The sequence below is a fragment of the Lytechinus variegatus genome, chromosome 3 (genome assembly GCF_018143015.1).
Source record: "Lytechinus variegatus isolate NC3 chromosome 3, Lvar_3.0, whole genome shotgun sequence".
NCBI classification, from domain to species: domain Eukaryota; kingdom Metazoa; phylum Echinodermata; class Echinoidea; order Temnopleuroida; family Toxopneustidae; genus Lytechinus; species Lytechinus variegatus.
The window spans coordinates 54226171-54246175 of NC_054742.1; the positions used below are offsets into that span (position 1 = coordinate 54226171).

Consider the following 20005-nt stretch of genomic DNA (forward strand, 5'->3'; position numbering starts at 1 on the left):
ACAAGATTTCCGTAGGTAGCCCACCAAACAGGTGATATTTCCCGCTCTTTTTATTACATTTGAGCAGTCGTCATAAAACATCGCCTTGGGATCTCAGATCACCAAGCAACCGATTTCATTCACACCTGCCTCTTTTATGAGCACCAGACAAAGTTGAAAGGAGTCGATAGCTCAAAGTAAGACCCTCTGAGATGGGGATAATAGGAGGGGCAGATGCAAAAGGACGCATCGCTTCATTTTATTCCCTCGAATTCAATAAGCAGTAGGTGAATTACAATACAATTTCTTGAATTCAATATTATTGGTCATACTGGTTTCTGTATTTATAGATTCCAAGACTGCTGAACATTGGTGTATGCTATTTTAATCCATAACTAGCCTTTGCTTATATTTTATTTTGGAAACTTCGCTTCCGGAATACCGGTAAATATTTTTCTCACCAATTCATCTATAAACTAACATACAGAAATAAAAGTACAATATCATTTTTTAGTTATAAATTTAAGTGTACTTCATTCTTATTTTGGGGAGTTATGATAACGAAATGAATAAGACTTGATTAACCAAAATCAACTCGAATTGATAATGATTGATACAAAAAGAAGATATTTACAGTGAAAATTACATAAAATGGTTTTAAATACAGAAAGTATTGAAGCAGATATTGCTAGGAGAGGTTAGTTAGAGAATGGATACGAATTATGGGAGTGGCGATTTCGATATAAGGGGGGTGGGTAATTGTATCCGGGAAACTCGTGAGAAGACGTCCCATGCAACATGTACAAAATTCAAGAGAAAATTACTGTTTTTGTATAAAACAATTTATTGTAGGCGACATGCATCGCAAAAGTTCTGTTGGTGGTGGCATGGTAGGATTTTCAGATTTTCATGCAAAACCAGCTGATGCTGCATAATCCACTTGCTAAATATTAATAATCAGTTCTTAACGTCATTCAAAACGATGCAAAGGGTTTCACTCTTAAACCGCATTTTCTTCAATATAGACCGCATCTTTATTACCCCCCCCCCTCCCTTGCCTCTTCTCCCTCTCTGTCTCGAAGCTCTACTCTCTCTTGTCTCATTCATCTATTCCCTCTCTTCCTCTATTTTAATCTCTCTGCTTTTTGTCTTCCTTCCCGCTCACCCATCCCCCCTTTATTAAGACATTTCCGTCATCCACGTCCACCACACTCGGCCATCCCCCGTTGTCTCCTACCCATCTTGCTCCTCCCACCTATTTCCCCTCGTCTCATCATCTCTTTACAAATTGATCAAGGCCTTCCGAAATGACGAAGATCACTTTAAATATTCATGCGTTGGAAGCGAACATCTCTATTCCAAGTAACTGCTCGCAACTGCCGTTTGAAGACTGTTATTATTAGAAGTGGCAGATTTGTATCTTGAGACTGTTGGACTAATATTGATCAGCGATCTGTCCTTTTCTCCTTCTCATGATTATGGTTTAGAACTTTCAAATTTATAAACATAATAATATTTTATACCGGAAGAATTGAAACTATTTTATGCGATGGATTCTTCCTTGGATACCTCCCTTGAACCATCGAATAAGAAGCATCTAATATGGGTCAACAAGACTATTATGGAGCCGATTTATAGAAAGGTACGTTCATAATTAATGTTGCATTTATTGAATAAGGTGATTTGTTTGAGTATTAGAGAAAAAAGAATTGCTCTGTTTTTCTATTGAAGGTTAATTGGAACACGATCCGTACAAAAGTTTCAATGGATTTTCATATTCACGATTAATTATCTTAAACAAATACGAATTCATAAAGATATACGTTTTATTACAGATCATAGAATTATCATGTTTTAACAGACAAAAGAATAGAACTTAGAATAGGCCTATAGATTTTTTGTTACCAGATCCTATATTTTTTTTTCAGATTGCAATAACGCATCTTATTGTAATAATGAATAATATTTTTTAAGGAAAAACGAGTGAGAATTCAGGTCTAATAGTGATAAAACACTATAGGACAGCCTTTGATAATGCACCTTGTCAACAAAGTTGAGAATTTTAAACTTTACAAAATTACAGAATGCTTTTGTCACATTCTGCCCACTCTTTGTTTAGCAATTTTGCTCACTCTATTTGAGGGAAGAAAAGCTTACCTGCTGGCCGAGATGAATATGAAAAGTGTAATTTATAAACCTTTGGAAATTATTCAATTTTTGCCAATATTTGGTTCATGGAGAATAGCCGATTGATTTTTTTTATTTGAACAACAAAAAAAAGAAGAAATAACTTCTCATTAATTACGGTATGTGCATAGAGGTGGATTTCCAAACAACCACGCCTCTTTCGATCGAAGGAGTTGGCGCTCTTCACGAAATCCGCCGGTAATGAAAGTTCGGAAAAGTTTTCTGAACCATAAATCAGCTGATTTCGCGTTCCGTTTCCTAACAACCAACTGACTGCCGTCGAAGACCGCTGCCGATATTGTTAGAAGAATTTCGTAATGTTTAGATCCACTTAGAAGATTTGAATTACTAGAAGAAGCTGAAAATGCACAGGGCAGTTTGTTTATGATTTGTAATTAGTTTGACGCCGTGTCCCATTAAAAAAATAAATCAATAATGTCCGATACAAAACCAGCCAGACGTCACGCCTGCGGGCACAATCACGGAGAATCTTCCCCCTCCACTGGCCCGGTCGTGAGGCCCAGATGTCGGCGTACGGCTTCTGCCACTGCTGCTGCTATTGGTGGATTGAAAGGACAAAGCAGCATCAGCAGTAGGCCCAGATCTATCGAATATGATGTAATTGTTAATAGAGTGGTAAGTTTTATTTAGGTTTGAGAAATCCTTCAATCTTGACTGGGCAAGACTCTGATTAGACAGCTGGCAGCCGTCTGATTCGAGGAGTTTTTTAACATTTAAATTTATCTTCGTACACAGACGACTTGCTATCCTGCTCCCCCATCAGGGCTCTTCAATTTTTGTCCTTAATGAATAAAATTTTGAAAATTAACGCGACCAAAATGCAAATTAATATTCCCTCTTGGCATTAATTGCCAAGAAATCTGAGAAAAATCAAGTTAAATAAAAGGAACAAAAACAGTGACTTGCCTCGGCTGTGGTGCAAATTCACTTCCCCGTTTTATCCAATCTTAAAGCTTGTGTATAGTTTTGGTAAATCCACCAAAATGCACCTATCACTATTCCAATTCATTGCTAGCTAATATGAATGGATATGCCCTATAACAGTTATGATGTGGAGGATATGAAATGAAAATGTGTATTACATGATAAATTTTGCGATTTTACATGGAAATTTAACTTGATCGGGTCACCCTATCAAATTAAAATATCTGTGTGTTTTTGTCTTTCAATTAAATCTTATTCCAAATCATGGAATGGGCTGAAACTTTCAAGATATGTTCTTTGTAACTTTTGGATATCTAATCACTAAATTTTTAAGATAAGTGCTTGAATGCCCATTTTTTAAATTTAAAACAAGCATCGCCGACAGAGGGCGCTATATATCCAAGATTTGAATATTTGAAATTTTCTCAGAGAAGTGCAGTTGGAAAAATATCTAACGGTCTCTACGCTTCAGTAAGACTCATATTAGATGATATTTGATTATCAATCACATTATTGACCCTTTACCAAAGCTATACACATAAACATATGGCCATTGAGTCCCCTGTACAGATCGTGCTTGAAGTACTTTAGTCTCTGTATTTGGTGAGTGAAGCCAACGGAGTTCAGCTGAACAACTAACATAACAGAGACCAAAGCTTTTGGTCTAGACTCTGATCGTACTGATCTACAAATGATACTGATACCATTTTTAAAAAATAATTAGCGGGCCCAGATAAAGTACCGTAAGCATTGTAGTGTAACAACTGCACTGTCATTCAGTGTCGATTGAAGACAAGTCAAGGAAAATGGCAGGTGTTTTAATATGAATAACTTGACAGTTAGTTGATGAAAAGCTTTTTTGGTTATTAAATAACCATGAACAGACAATCCACTGTGACAAGGAAACAAGGTTAATTAAGCCTAGGAGTAGGACAACTTACAATACAGCTTTTATGTATCCAAGTATTGGACATGTTTCAAATTAGGAGAAAACTACAAGTTTATAAGTAGCTACACCAACCTGTTGTTTATGAGCATGCACAATGCATAGGAATTTCTTGAGATTCTTTTTTTTCTTTCACTTTATAACGGGGGATGGGGGGGGGGAATAAAACAACCCTCTCCTTGCATTACAAGGCTGCCATATCAAATTAGATTTGGATTGGATGTGAATTGTAAAAAAAGGGACACTGACTTGATAATTTGTGTTTAGAATTTATATTCTATACACTTTTAATGAGATTATTTTTTGTCATTTTTGTACTTTTATTCTACAAAACTCCAAACTTGTACATAATTTTGACCCCTTCCCCTCCCCCAAACAAAAGGGGGTTATGGTTGACTATTGGATGATGTTCTGTCAGTGTTGAGTGTCTTTACTGTCAATACAACCAACAATGAAACCAAGATTTAGTGTTTACACAGTCCACAGTCACATGCTATGTAAATATTGACTGGCCTCTGTCTAGTGCTCATCTTTTCTCTCAAGTGTTTAATCAGTGTAATTCTAAGATGGACTACTGCATTTTTTTACTGTGCAGTCTGGTGATAATCACTTCCCTTTTCTGAACCAATGAATATACTTATCATGAGATTATGGAGGTTATATGGGGAAAAAAAGAGATTATCAATATTTTCTCCAGGGAGAACATATTATGTAGGCCTACATAGATAAAATAATTAGGTAATTTAATAAAAAGAATACTTCTGTTTCATATGAGTTTAAATAGTTGTGACATTTGGTTTATTTACTTGTTTGTTAATGTAATCAATATTTTTAATAGTAATACCTTAATCTGTTTTGTCTCTTGCTCTTGTGGATTGATTAAATGAGATAAAAAATGGTATTAATACACAAAGATGCAAATAAAGGTTAAGACTCTTTCTGAATTTACAATTCATCTTTCAACTCAGAAAAGCAAAAAGAAAAAGTCTGCGACTAGTCGGAAGCGTGGAGCATCCCCAGAAAGAAGCAGCCCTCATGGATTCCTTCAGCATTTGGTTGCCACGGATACGGCATCTAGGAAAGATACCCTCTCTCCAACTCTGCTCAACATAGGTGAGATCAGTCTGGTAGATGAAAGGGGAGACGCTGACACTCTGTTCGTAAGAAGGAAGTCTCCAAGGCATGATGTTACTCAGGCAACGCTTCATAGGTCAAGCGGTAGACCTAAGACTGCTTCTCCAAGCAGGTGAGAAGCAATGCATCTAGTTTTTATTTTACATTTTGAATAACTTAAATGATGTTGTTTAATTATTCAGGCAGTGAACTTTCAGTGATTTATTTGTTACAATTTTTTTAATGCAGTGCAATCTATATGAAGGGACGATGCTATATGGGATAATAGATCCCCAAACTGATTTATCAAGGAAAAGAGAAAGATAGAAATGTAGAAAGAAAGAAAAATATTGGCTTTATTGTGGAAGTGTACCTCTATAAGGCTCTATTGATAAGAAATAAATCATACTTTTCTGTAAACCTGACTTATTGATAGAGTTGAAGTATGATGTTGGTGTTTGTAACTTGAAGGCGGGAGTTAGGCTGCCTCATCTAAATTCAAGTTGCCTCACCTTGAACATAATGTTTATTAAATAAATGGAACAAATTATTGTGTCACTTCAAGTTTGATTCAATTCAATTTGATTTGATTCCATTATAAAAAAAAGTTACATCAACAGGTATAAATATGGTTATCAAAATACAATAATACAATGATGTACTGGGAGATAAAATTACATTCAAAATGGAAAATGGCTGCTGTATAAAACCCTCGAGGGTTTGTCTTGACAGCTACCACAATATTAGATAAATTAGTATAAGAAAAGAATAAATGACATTGAGATTTAAAGTCATCGCAAAAGTTTGATGGCATAAAAAAATAGCAAAAGCAACAAAATAACCTCAAATATGAAAAGATCCTAAGAAAAGACATCAAAAACATAAAAAAATGCACAACCCTAGACAATAATGTGGAATATAAATTTGCAACATTGTTCGCACTTTTGAGTCATTGGAAATAAGATGCTTTTTAAAATTTGGGTTTAAATAAATTTGTACTTTTTGTATAAGTTATATCCGATGGCAGAGAGTTCCTTACTGACAGAACTTTGTATCTAAAAGAATGCATTTCGTATTGTTTTGTGATACATGTAGCATAGTGATAATTCATTTTATTTCTGGTATTATAACCATGCACTGTACAATTTCATTCTAACATGTTACAGAAGTTATAAGGTAGTATTACTAACCTATGTTTTAAAAGAAACAATGCATTACAGTATTTATGAATGTTCAATATACCCGTTAACAGGTTTGATGATGGAGATGATTGAAAATCACTCTAGTATAAACACCAGCATTAATACCAAACTTGAAGTCCCTTTTTCTACCTTACATTATTGAAGTAATTGAAGTCTTTTCATCTTTTCTTTGAAGCTCCTCAACTACACTCTTGCTAAGGCGGAGTGGGGAAACATAGGTTGTTTTTATATACCATATTTTATTTATAGTTTAATCAATGATGTGAACTTGATATAAAGACAAAGACAAATAATGAAATGAAGCTCTATCATATTTGTCATTAAAGGTCCTCAAGTAAAAGTCCACATAGACGTGGCAAGCGGTCTCCCAGTCCTAAGAGCCTCTCCCCTCTGAGGGCATCAAGTGCTCCTGGCCATCACATACTACCACACAACAGGAGATCTAGTTTGGGTGATTCCATTTTGGATGAGAGGAGGCAGAGCACACCATGGTCTATCACTGAATTACAGGATGATGAAAGAAGTTCGTCCGCAACCCCAGATACCAGGGATGAACATTTAACAACCCCAGGTCAGGAAGAAAACAATTCTATAAAAGCCTTTCAATTGTTTTGGTGATCAATAATAGGAAAAAAATAAACTTTCAAGTGAATTGTTATGTGACCACAGTCAGTTTTGACATGTTCAAAGCAAGCTAAAGTTGCATAGTACCAACAAAATATAAAACAAAATTGGACAGATTCACAGTTCTTGATGCAATATTAAAGCTCATTGTCCGTTCTATAAAGATATTTTTAAAAATCTGTTTGTCAATGATAAATGGAAAGTGAAATTTAGCAAGCATTCCCAAATTGCCCCACTTGTTATTTTGTTTTCTTTGCTTGTTATCATTTTAATTCAAAACTATGGAAATCAATCATATTTCTTAAAATATGATCTGTATTTACATCATGATCATATGTGCTCATATTAATTTCATTGTATTGATTCAATTTTTCTTGTGTCAGATGATGTCACTGCGACAACCAATGAAGAAGAAGAAGCATCAAGAGAGAAAGAGGATCGCATTCTAAAAGATCCTATTAAAGAAATGATGAGAGCTGATGACAATGAGGATGACTATGACACTGATCTTGAAGAACATTTCCCTCCTAGTGGGTTATATTTATCTATTTGATCATTTTTTACCCTTTTATTTTGTTCGTTTTGATTTTGTTTTTCTTTATTTCATCAGATAATTGTCATTTTCCATATTGATGAGATAATAACTTAGAAGTCATTATCTCATCAATCCTTTTTTATATTTCATTTCTATCTAAAAATCCTTAGAATAGGATTTTTAGATATAAATGAAATATAAAAAAGGATATGATGTAAGAACCATTAATTGAAGAAGCATGATTTAATTCATAAAAAGCAGGCATGATTTTTCTCTATGGATTTCCCCAGATTTTGAAAATTTTGAAATCCTGAAAAAATAAACTAAATTTGTCATCCCTTTTTTTTTTACACAATTTTTTTCTGCAACTTCAAATTGTTCTAGGAGCGGCAGCTGCATTTCTGTGGATTTTAAGGGCCTGAATTAGACCAAATTCTGAAAATATATGAAAATGGACCATTGTTTTGGTATGTTCAACCATCTCAATGACGCTTGTGTTAACAAACTCTCATCTTTGATGGGAGTGGTAGACCAATCAGAAAAAGAAATCTATAGAAAAGACATTAATTTGTGTGTATTAAATATATTATACAAAACATGAATTTTCAATGCCTAAAAAAACTTCCCACCTTGGGTTTTTCTGCTGCACTCCATCACTAGCAGAAATTTTCCTATTTTTGTTTATATATCTCTCTCTGTCTCTTGCCTGATTAAGTGACCTTTGTAAGGGGGGAAATAAAGTGTAATACAACCTGTTATTATGTTGTCGGTGTATATACTCCAAGTAATGTTGCACTATGAATGTTTAATTCCAAAGTTTAAAATTTACATGCATGTTTTATTGTTTAAACAACAGAGCCTCGAGTTATACGTGATGCTTCTGGCAGGCAAGTGTATGTGCAGAAGTGCAAAGAAGAAGGTAATTTTACCTTCCTGTATTTGATGTTAGTTTAGAAATATACATGTACCAATACAGAATTTACTACAGGATGTATATCATTAAGTCACTATCAATCAGTTTCCAATGAATTATAAATCATAGATTTTGTGAATATATATCTCTATTATGTATTGTTCAAAAGTTTCATATTTCTTTAGTTAAATGTAAGAATGGAATAATGATTGAAATAGAGGGTTCATCTAACAAAATATACATTTGCACATTTTCTATGAAACTCAAAATGCCAACTTATAGAAACACACCATTGTGGCAATTGATATACAACTGTACAGTACCGTATATATAACCCTTTTCCATTTCCCCGAAATAGACAATGTCTCCCCTTTCTCACTCTAAGAACCAAATTAAATTATATTAACCATATTTCTATGAAACATTTTGCACATCGTATACTGATTATTTCTGTTAGAATGAGCAATAATTTTCCCTTTCAAAAAAAAAGTAGAAAATATTTCTCTTTTATTATGTCAGCCCCACTTGCATATTTTTATTGAATTTTACTTATGCCTATAAAACTAGTTAAATTTATTTGACTCACTGTAATATTCTTAAATCCAGAATAATGATGATAACAATAATATAAAACATTAATCTTGTGCTTGATACATATTTTTTCTTAAATTTGTTTCTTGCATCAGAATGAGTAAATTAGGAAAAGGAAATAACAAATGAAAAACAGTTGCACAGTAATGAGTATTGTGTAATAAGGTTAGCATTAGAAGTTTTTTTTTTTATCTTAGATCAATCATTTTTTTTAATTGACCATAAAATACAGGACAATAGCGCACTGAATCAAATCTATTGGACGTAGAGTTTTTAGTTTTAGAGTGTGTCTTAGAATGCTATCTGGTACTGTTTTAACAATGTTCTTTTCATTTCCAGGTGTTGATCCAGCTTCATATGTTCTAAGACATTTGACAGACCCTGCCTTTCAGTTGAGACATCGTTACCTTGATGCACAGAACATTGTTCCACTTACCAAAGCTATGAAAGTAAGTAGGAATACTTAGGGATATGTATCAACCTTCAAAGGCAGGGTATTCGACTGAAAGAGAGATTTCACCAACATTATTAGTTTTACATTTTCTGCCCATTACTGCAGGAAATTATTTACTTAACTCCGAGTTTTGATAAATATGTAATTCTTTAATTAAAATTGTGTACCTTATTATGAAATTGCTATGCATTGCAATGCAAAGGTTCTTTGTCTTCACTATGTTATTTTGTACAGCCTCACACAAGGATAGAAACTCCCTTTTCCTTTTAACCATAGAGTCTCGTGCTTACTAGCCAAACCAACAATTTTCCATTAAATATCATGAATGTCGTCTAGATGTATTGACAGTGCAAATAGATGTATGGAAATTAATGTTGTGATCTACTCTGTGTGTAATACTTTCTTCAATTGATTATATAACAAAATTGGTTATAATAAGATACCAAGTATCAAAACGCAGTTGAGTATATGCACATAGTAACTGCGCTATATAAATGGACATATTATTTAGTATAAATTGTATCAAAAATTTTGCATATAATTATGTGTTTGATATTTTTATCAACAGAACAATTCAATGATAGAGACGTTAGATCTGTGTGATAATCATCTTCAAGATGACAGCGGAATTGCCATAGCAACCATGCTGGAAAATAATGTCAATATCACCAAAGTTGTAAGTACTGTTTACTCGCAGGATATATTACTTTGATTTCATCTAAGACATTCTAATTATATCTCAGACACCTCATTTCCTATGTAAAGAAATGGGTCTTGTTATCATGAAGTTTAATTTTCATGAGCTTACAATTTTTGGTCTGTTCACAGTTTAATGGTAAAAATAGAAAGTTGTAAGGTAGAAACTTGATCATATGTATTTCATTGAACACTTGCTTGATTTCAGGATAATGTATATTCAGAGAGTACCTAATCAAGTACTCTCCAGCATTGTTGCAGATTTTCGTCAATGAATTTATTGATGTTTTGTGCATTTCATCAGATTATTACGATAATTATTTATGATACACCAATGAAAGGCAAATTTCCTATAATGGATGCTGAAATTTTTTCGATTCAATTCTATTCTGTGAGACTAACAAAGGTTACGTTTGATCTCTAGGATATATCTCACAACCTGGTTCGTGGAAGAGGAATCACAGCTTTCTCTAACATGTTAGAATCCAACTACACATTGAAGACCCTTTGTTTACGAGGTGAGATCCATCACTCTTCATTGCTTTGATAATAACCTTCCAACAAGTCAACTCATAGACCGTAACCAACAATCTCTTCTAAAAATAAGGGAGGAGGACTTTAATAATTATATTTCATGAATATTTTAATTGCCCTGGGTACTTCTATGTCATTAGAATGCAATTTTGTTTCAATTTCTTGTTGTATTTATCTTGTATAAGTACTTTGGGCTGCTATTGGAAAATTGCAGTACTGTATGTAAATAATAAATGAAGAAAAAAAATTAATATTTTGCTACAAAAGTAGATGTCTTCTGTTCGTGTTGGAAAAATTTTCTCATTCTTTTCACTGCACCAGAAAAAAAAAACATGCACTGTGAAAGAGGATGTCCATGTATTCAAACATTGTTATGTCATACAATGTTCAGAATCATTCTGTATATTTTGTATTTTATGATTTTCTACCAATATTGACTTTTGATTAGGCAATTGTTGGCAACTAAGCCCTCATCGTCTTATCTTTCTGCATCATTGATCTCCATCAGCAAATCACCTGACGGACAAAGATGCGATGCCCTTAGCAGAAGCATTGAAGAACAATGCAACACTCACAGAACTTGACTTGAGTTACAATGAACTAGGAGAGATGGCTGGGATACATCTTGGCTCAGGACTGGTGAGTTTGATCTTGGATTGCATTTCATAAAACCAGTTGTCAGTGATTTCCACTTGACAACCGTTAGAAGCTACTAAACCCTTTCATCTGATTGGCCGAATCTCCTGAAAGCAAAGTATTCTGTGAAATCACTTACAGGATACTTTACAAAATATTCCACCAATCTGCAAATTTTCTTGTGCAATATAATAAACATGTTTTAATTTATGTGAAGACACATAGTTTGGGCTGGAATTTGATTGGGGCTTGATTCAGACTTTTTGGATTGGACTTAAAATTCATGTGAAGCTACATATGCAGATTTCTCTAATATAGCATGACCATTTGATCTGGTTTGATCATTGATGTTCTTAGTGAGTTAACAACTTTTAAGTAAAAGTGGGTTTAATCCGAATCAATTTGACTTGTTTTGCATGTTCTACATTGGTTTGATTTAATTTGATTTATTGTCCAATAGATGGAAATTCAATGCTCACTAGTGATTAACAAAAATACAAATACAAGGTATACAAATCAGAAATTATTACAATGTTACGTCTCTTGTAGATTTAGAACTTTATGTGTTGTATATGTCTAAACTCAAATGATCTTTATATGGTATATATTTGTTTGCAGGCAGTGAATGATGGACTGAACTATCTTGATCTGAGATGGAATGCAGTAAGGAACAAAGGTATCGCAGCATTGGCTAATGCTCTCAAGGTGAATTTTTGTTTTTAATCATTGTCTCTTTTGCACCATTTCCAATAAAAACATCATGTTTGAATAAAAAGCGCTGATAGCAGTAACTTCAACTTCAGTGGTAACTAAATGGTAACACCACTAACTAGCTAATCATTTTGGGGGTGGTTACTATTGATGTTAAATTTATTAATACTCAATAAATTTCATGCCATGTAATCTCATGCACATCCGTTTTTGAATGAACAATGGTTTAATTTAGATAAGCCCTATGCTATGTCTTGTTCGTTTTCATACTTGTTTTTCATATATCTTAAAAGTTCTTTAAAACAATCATGAAACATGTTGTAGAATCCTTTTAGTACTTGACATTTTTGTATATCTCTGTATTCATCTATCTGTAGGTCAACACTATTCTTGAGGTTCTTGACCTTTCAAACAACGGTGTGTCAGTCCCAGGATGCATTGCACTCATGAGAGCTCTCAAGATTAATACAGGACTACGAATCCTAAATCTAAGGTAACTGCCAAATGATAAATGTTTCAAGTGGATGTGAATTTTATCAATATATTGGATTTCATTGCGATGAAACTATCAAAATACAATCACAAGCAGTCAAAAACTGAAATGTGTGACTGTTTACATGTACAAGTAGAAACATAACAAAATTAAAGTAAACATTATAAATAAATATTCAAATACAATACATATTCCAACAGAAGAAAAAGAAATGTATCTTAATATAAATGCGAAAAGCTATAACATAATAACTACAAGGTGTCAACAATGAAGAAAGAAGGGAATGAAAAATTTAGGATGAAAGAGGAGAGGAAAAGGATGAGAAAAGGGAAACAAATAGAGATAAGTCAAAAGAAAAGGAAAAGCACGAGGTGGAAACTGGAAAGAGAATAATCGAAAAAGGGCTATTGACTTCAGGATGGGTGGTTCTAGGAGCGAACTGCCAAAGAAGACATGGAAGAGGCAAGAGTAGGGAGGTTAGTTAGAGGGTGGATTGATGAATCATGTAAAGGGGAGGGAGGGGGAAAGGTGAAAATGACCACCCCTGTTCAACCAAATTTAAAAATACAGGCTACTGACTGATTATCTTGGTGATACAGTAAGTTTAAGGAATCACTCTACATGAAATGCATAAAGTATCATTGGGAACACATAAGAATATGAAGGTATTAATGTACTTGACACTTGGAATGAAAGAGGATATATCAAATATTGGAGATATTGATTGCTTGGAGAAGGTACTGATCACATAAGGGGCTCTTGTTTCTTCGGGAAACTAGGAGAAAAAAATATAGGGTGAAATCAGAGTTAGTGCTAAAAAATGATGAAAAAAAGTTATGTATATATGTATATATATATAAGATTTGTATACTTTAGCTTTTCTCTTATCAATTTAGTTTGATACAATTTTAAGAGTTATCTCTTTCTCTTGCAGTTACAATCACATCAATAGTGTTGGTGCTCAGAAGCTTTCAATTGGAATAAAAAAGAACTCTCGATTGGCTGGACTATTGGTAAGTTCACTTAGATTTTGTAATAAATGATGTGTGTTTTACATTTAGTTACATATAGTTGTATGTTGCCACATTTTAATATTTTTGCCACAAATAGTGTTGATGTATCAATCGAACTCTATACCTTTTTATTTCTGAAACAAATTAAAACATGTGTGATTAGTGAATTTAGCATCTTAAGCTAGAATATACCTTAAGGAGATTGATACCCCCACCCTACATTGTTACCGCAACACAGTTTTCAACACACTTGAAAAATGAATCGTGCACATCTTTATGATACATATCAGTTTCAGACATTTCGTCGCACGCACCAATGGTAAATAATTTGCTCTCCTTGTAGGTGCACTTATTGCTGGTTTGAAAAAAAAACTTTCTGTAAATGTGTTTTCTGCAAAAGTAACTTTCGCATCAATGTGCACAGAGAGGACGGTTCGTGGTGCGTGCGACGATTTGTTTGTTTGGGTGTGCCACATTAGATTGTTGTTTATATTTGTTAAGTGTCTGTACATACTACCCGTCTCAATATTCACCATGTAGTTTACATTTTTCCTAAGAGATTTAACTTTGATCTTGCTGTTATGTATTGGATTTAATAACAGTCCCATCCTGTAATGGATATGATGTTTTTTGTGTGTGTTTTACTAAATAGATTAATCATTTCTTTTGTACAGTTAACATCCAATCCCATCGGAGATGAAGGAATGGTGGCACTGTGTAAAGCTTTTAAACTGAATCCCACCTTGAGATTAGTAGCATTACAGGTAAGCCAACACATCAACTCTACCTCCATCCTTGTATAACCAACATTACCACTCTGACCAAAAACCACATTAATTTATTTCATTGTTCCATGAATTCAATTGATGCTCTTCTATTCCTATCATTTCTTGGAAATAACAATGCTGCAGTGTCATGTACTATCATATGAAGAAACACATTGTCATATATATATATAAATATATTACAGCACACATGGCCTTATATTTTTTGTCATTCTGTGAAATTATGTGAAGTTTTTATGTTACATTGATAGACAGATATTACAATGTAATAATTCCTCCAAAAACAGTAAAATGTTTAGTTTTTCCAAATGCATTGAAATCATTTAGAAATATGCAAATATTTATTGATATTGCTAGTATTTCCAATGCAATTGATATGAGAGCTACTTTCTGTTTCTCTTCTGTAGAACATCCCAATGCCATTGATTATCCATCAGAAGATTCGGGATGTAATGGAAGCTAAGGACATTCATGTTCTCAAGCTTGATGTAGACGGTCATAAACGCAACATAGTAAGTATATCCACTCCTTCCATGCTATATTCATTCTTTGAGAAATTATTAAAAATAAACTTTCAGAATGTACAAATAAAGAGGTAACCATGTTTTTCTTGGGACAAAAAATAAGATCAGGCATCTATGACAAATGGACACTAAGTGTATCAAACAATGCTTTATGTATTAAAAATTGTCATGCCTTTTTAAGTCTAAAAAATGAATGTATGGGCAGGATTTGTCACCCATGTCATGTCAGGAATCAAACCTGGTACCATTTTGAGTATTTGATGTGAATTTAAAATCAAGGTAACCAGCAATATATTAATAGCAATGCATCATTTACATTATTATGAATGAGACTAGAAAGGTATGAAGTGTATCAAGATGGCTTGGTCTATTGGTGATTGTGCCATGTTCAATAAAACATAGTATACAAATATACCAGGCTTTGAGTAAGTATAGCGGGAATTATTCATCAAAGTTGGACTGGCATTACTATTTTTCCAGAGGGGCGAAGCCCCGAGGGGAAAATAGTAATTTGGCCAGTACAACCGAGGATGAATAATTCCCTCTATACTTTTGAAATAAAGGTGTGGTATATTTGTTTTATATCCTGCATTTAATAACTGAATAAGGTAGAACAATTGTATACTCTTGGACACGTAGTGCATCTTTTCCTAATCTGAACTTAAATAGATAACGCGCTGCACAGGCTTATCTACTTTTCCCGAAACCATGCGCTAAGCGGAACACGGATTTGTGCCTGTGCCGTCCCTTCACGGGACTTGCCCGGTAGCAGGGACTTGCCCGGTAGAGTCAACTCGCTGATCGGTGCGCCCAGGAAATTTCATGATCTGTGTCGATGATCTGTTACGTCAATGATGGAATAGTCGACTATTCCATCATTGACGTCACAAAATAGCACATTTTCTTCAGTGGGCGTTTCATTTTCGACATCATCGGAAAATAGTGAGAATATGTTTGGTCACATGATGCTATTTAAACCAATCAGCACACAGGATTAATTTATGTAGGATATAATAACAAGTAACCTGTAATGCAAAATTTATTTGATTTGGAAATCTGAACCCTGTTACCATCCAAGTTACTACAATTACCTGACATGTACCCATGGGCACTCGTTTGGTGAGATTTTTGGTCCGTCTAAGGGGGGGGGGGCGCGACAACCCTCTCCCATTAGCTTACTGTACCTAATTTTTAAATTGAGTACCATCACCCCCCCCCCCCCTTATGTATGGGATATTAAATTTCTCAGACACATTTCATGAAAGTGAACGATGCTATGACAAGTTGTCATTACCTGACACAGTCATTATTGTAACACAGTCTTTTCCAAGCCAATCATGACCCAGGAAAGTTGTTAGGTCTGACAACTTATCCGATACCAAATGTTTCCTTGAATTATGGTTATAGGTGTTGTCATTGAAAACAAAAGAGCATGCCTGAATGCCATGTCTTGATGCATTATTTTGTTTTGTGTTGATCATCTTCCAGCCCCCGAGTCATGTAGCAGCCATGGTGGATCAGTTCATCTGTGACAACCAGTCTAGGATCTTGAGCCATTGTCTAGCGCAGGACATAGAAGCCACAGGAAACCTGTCTGTTGCTCAGATCAAGAAGGCCCTGTGGGACTCGGGACTAGATGTTAGTGAGGTCAGTCAAGTAGTGAATCTGTATCATAAAGCTGTTAATAAGTTATGGGCAACTTCAAGAAAGACTGAGAACCCCTACTTAGGCACTAAATTAACTCCAACCACTAAATTTGGTGTATACTATCATCAACATGAGAAGAGATCAACAGTCACTTGTAATTATGAATAGCTTTTTGAAAACACTCACCTGATAGCCATACTCTTTTTAAATCTAATTTCATGGACATCTGTTTAGAAGATGGTCTTACTCAACACTGGATAATTTAGGATTCCAGTATATTTTGAATTGTGTTTTTTTACAAACTGACCCCTTGGAGGTAATGGTATGGTTTTTTTTTCCTGCTGGGTTATGAATGACGATCAATCCTATATAATAGGTGAGCCACTTCAAATTCATTTTTTTTTCAGGTTGGGGAGGGGTCGCTGTACAAAATTTCAAATTCGAGGGGGTGGGTGCAATTCTCACCACCCACAGATTCACCGTCCATGAATGGTATGATACATGATATCAGAGAATTCAATTTGACTATTAGTTTGAATATAAAAACATGCCCATGGTTTATTTGAGCAAGGTATGAACTGAGATAAACTTTATATGAATAGCTCTAAAGAAATTTTAGTGGCCTGTCCCTTTTTTTAAAGCTTTATGCATTTATATTATCTTTGCAATGGAATCAATACACTCAGAGTTTTCAGAGTTGCTGGTATGTAGGGGATTTATTATCCAGGAATGACAAATATCCAACTTGTGCAGGTATTCGATTAATGGATATCAAGCAAGGTTGATAAATAACCTAGAGTGCAAGGTTAATATTATTGTTATGCAATCTGTATTAAATGTGTTTTAATGATTTTGTTATTCTTTGAATCATTTGAGGTGCAAAATTCTGGATTTGGTATTTGATTTACACAGAATTAATGGTCCGATTTCACAATTGTGGTTTTTGAAAACATTGGGTGAACCCATGGTTTATGCAGATTTCCTGTATATATTGCACTTATTTACCGTGTATATTAAAAAATGTCCAATGCTGATGCGTGCTTTTGTCACAGTGCGCTAAATTGACGCCTGTTGCCATGGTTAAGTACGCTATTTTATTCATGAATCCACCATTTGAAGAGTGGACTCATTAATTCAATACACTGTACTAATGAATAAAATAGCGTGGATAGCCATGGCAACATGCGTCAATTGGAATTTTCAATTAGCACAGTAAACAAGCGTTATTTATGCAAGAAATTTACATAAACTATGGGTTCAAATGATGGATTTAAAAACCACCTTTTTTAATTCGGGCCAATGTGACAAGAGCAACTCGTCAATGTTCATCATGTTTCAAATGGACCATTTAAAAAAGTAACATAGGTGCAAGCATATCATCTGAGTTGCAATGGTTAGATACACGATAGATATTTTTATGCAGACACTGCTCTGTCATGTATCAACTTTGTTTAGGCAAGATAAAAATGTACACCAGATAACATTTTATATTTTATCTGGGAGATAAAATATGATCTTAGAATAAATTTTTTATTTTTACAGATAAAGCAAAATATTTTTAATAAAATGGTATCAAATTACTGCCCTAGTGATGCTGCTGGATACTTCACAATTATTATATAAACTCTTTCTGCAACGGGCCCCAGAGGCCCGTTGCAGAAAGAGTTGCAATCAATTGCAACTATAAAAATCATGCGCAACTTCATTTTTAACCAATCAACAGTGCGCATTTGGGACTTGCGATTGATTTTTTGACTTGCGTTTAATGTAACTCTTTCTGTAACGGCCCCCTGATCCATAATACCAACTCCTAAAATCTTAGAAAGGAAAAGAGATTTTCCAAGTTCAGGTGAACTACACTCTACAATTTAGGCCAAGATTACATCTGGTATATCTTGCCATATCCTGGCATTTTTATTTCTATTATGTAGGAGCAACTAGATACAGCACTCAGGCAAACCAAAGTGATTAAACACAGAACTGTGCCATATAGGTAAGTCTAAAACAAGTTGTGTATTATTATATCCAAGTGTGCAGTGAGAAACATGCATACTTTACAGCATGGATAAATACTTTTTTCTATATCTTTTTTATTTCAGTGCTTTTTGCTTTCCCCTTTTGTCATGCCAACTTCTGTGAGAGATTGTTTGGAAACTTTTTATTAAAGGGATGGTCCGGGCTGAAAGTATTTATAGCTTAATAAATAGAGTAGAATTCACTGAGCAACATGCCGAAAATTTCATCAAAATCGGATAAAAAATAACAAAGTTATTGAATTTTAAGGTTTAGCAATATTTTGTGAAAACAGTCGTCATGAATATTCATTAGGTGGGCTGATGATGTCACATCCCCACTTGTTCTTTTGTATTTTTATTATATGAAATAAGGTTCATTCAAATAGTTTCTTCCAAGAACTAAAAAAATTGGATTGACAACTGATTTAGAGCATTAGATATTTATTTTTGCAACTTATTTCATTATATGGAAGACATATTCACACAAGTATGAAATGATGAAAAAAATATAATTTTATGCAATAACATAAGAAAACAGAAAGTGGGGATGACATCACCCGCCCAACTAATGAATATTCATGACGACTGTTTTCACAAAATATTACTAAACTTTAAACTTCAACAACTTTATTATCTGATTTTGATGAAATTTTCGGCATTTTGCTCAGTGAATTCTACTCGATGTATTAAGATATAAATATTTTCAGCACAGACCATCCCTTTAAGTATTTCTCCTAAATTTTTTCTCTTTTTCTCACTATTTCAGACCTATGTTAGATGGCCTCTCAGCACTGCTCATGCTACCAAGCTGGAAGGCACCTACACCTAGATTGACAAGTAGGGTCACTTAATCTAACACTTCTTCCCTTTTAATGATACAAATACTGTTATTTTACAGCACATTACACATCCTGCCATGTGATCTAGTGATTGTAATGGACACGTTAATGAAATCTATTGTACTTACTTTCCAGACTGGGATTGCACAAAGTCTGTAAAGGTGTGACAATACATGCTACACAGCCAGGTATTGTGCAAAATCTATGCCTTTTCACAATCTTACTGCTCCAAACATAATGAATTATGTTGAGGGCATTTTCAACCTTGATGATTTGTTTACTTGTACATTCCTGCCTATGTATTAGGCATTGACCTGCAACTGACTTATTTAAAAAAATACATTTTATCACCTTGCCTCATTTCGATATCCCTTTTAACAAGGCTCAACTGACTTGTTTTTGTCTTTTCATAATTTCATGGCAATAATAAAGACACCATAAAGGCTCAGAAACTTGCATACTCACAAGCCATCTGATGAAAATTTTGAATCTTGTCGGTAGGGTAAATGCATGAATATTCATTAATCTGTAATGGGGTGCAATCTTATGACAGTTGACCAGTCAAAACAATGGGTTTTCCCGCTCCGTATGGGTCCTGGGGCCCGTTGCAGAAAGAGTTGCAA

At 34.2% G+C, this 20005-nt stretch overlaps 1 protein-coding gene across 2 annotated transcripts; it reads left to right on the forward strand.

Moving 5' to 3' along the window:
* The first annotated feature begins 1436 nt into the window (after nt 1-1436).
* Nucleotides 1437-19974, forward strand: LOC121411379 (leucine-rich repeat-containing protein 74A-like). Of its 2 annotated transcripts, none has more exons than XM_041604072.1 (17): nt 1437-1621; nt 5026-5303; nt 6699-6943; nt 7380-7526; nt 8388-8450; nt 9375-9484; nt 10058-10165; nt 10610-10703; nt 11228-11358; nt 11974-12060; nt 12444-12559; nt 13494-13572; nt 14247-14336; nt 14765-14869; nt 16370-16528; nt 18460-18521; nt 19310-19974. In XM_041604072.1, the coding sequence occupies exons 1-17, from the start codon at nt 1529-1531 to the stop codon at nt 19392-19394; spliced, it is 2052 nt and encodes a 683-aa protein (XP_041460006.1). In that variant the 5' UTR covers nt 1437-1528; the 3' UTR covers nt 19395-19974. The 2 variants fall into 2 exon arrangements, with proteins under 2 accessions (XP_041460006.1, XP_041460005.1); XM_041604071.1 differs by lacking the exon at nt 1437-1621 and adding an exon at nt 2412-2802.
* Nucleotides 19975-20005: the final 31 nt, after the last annotated feature.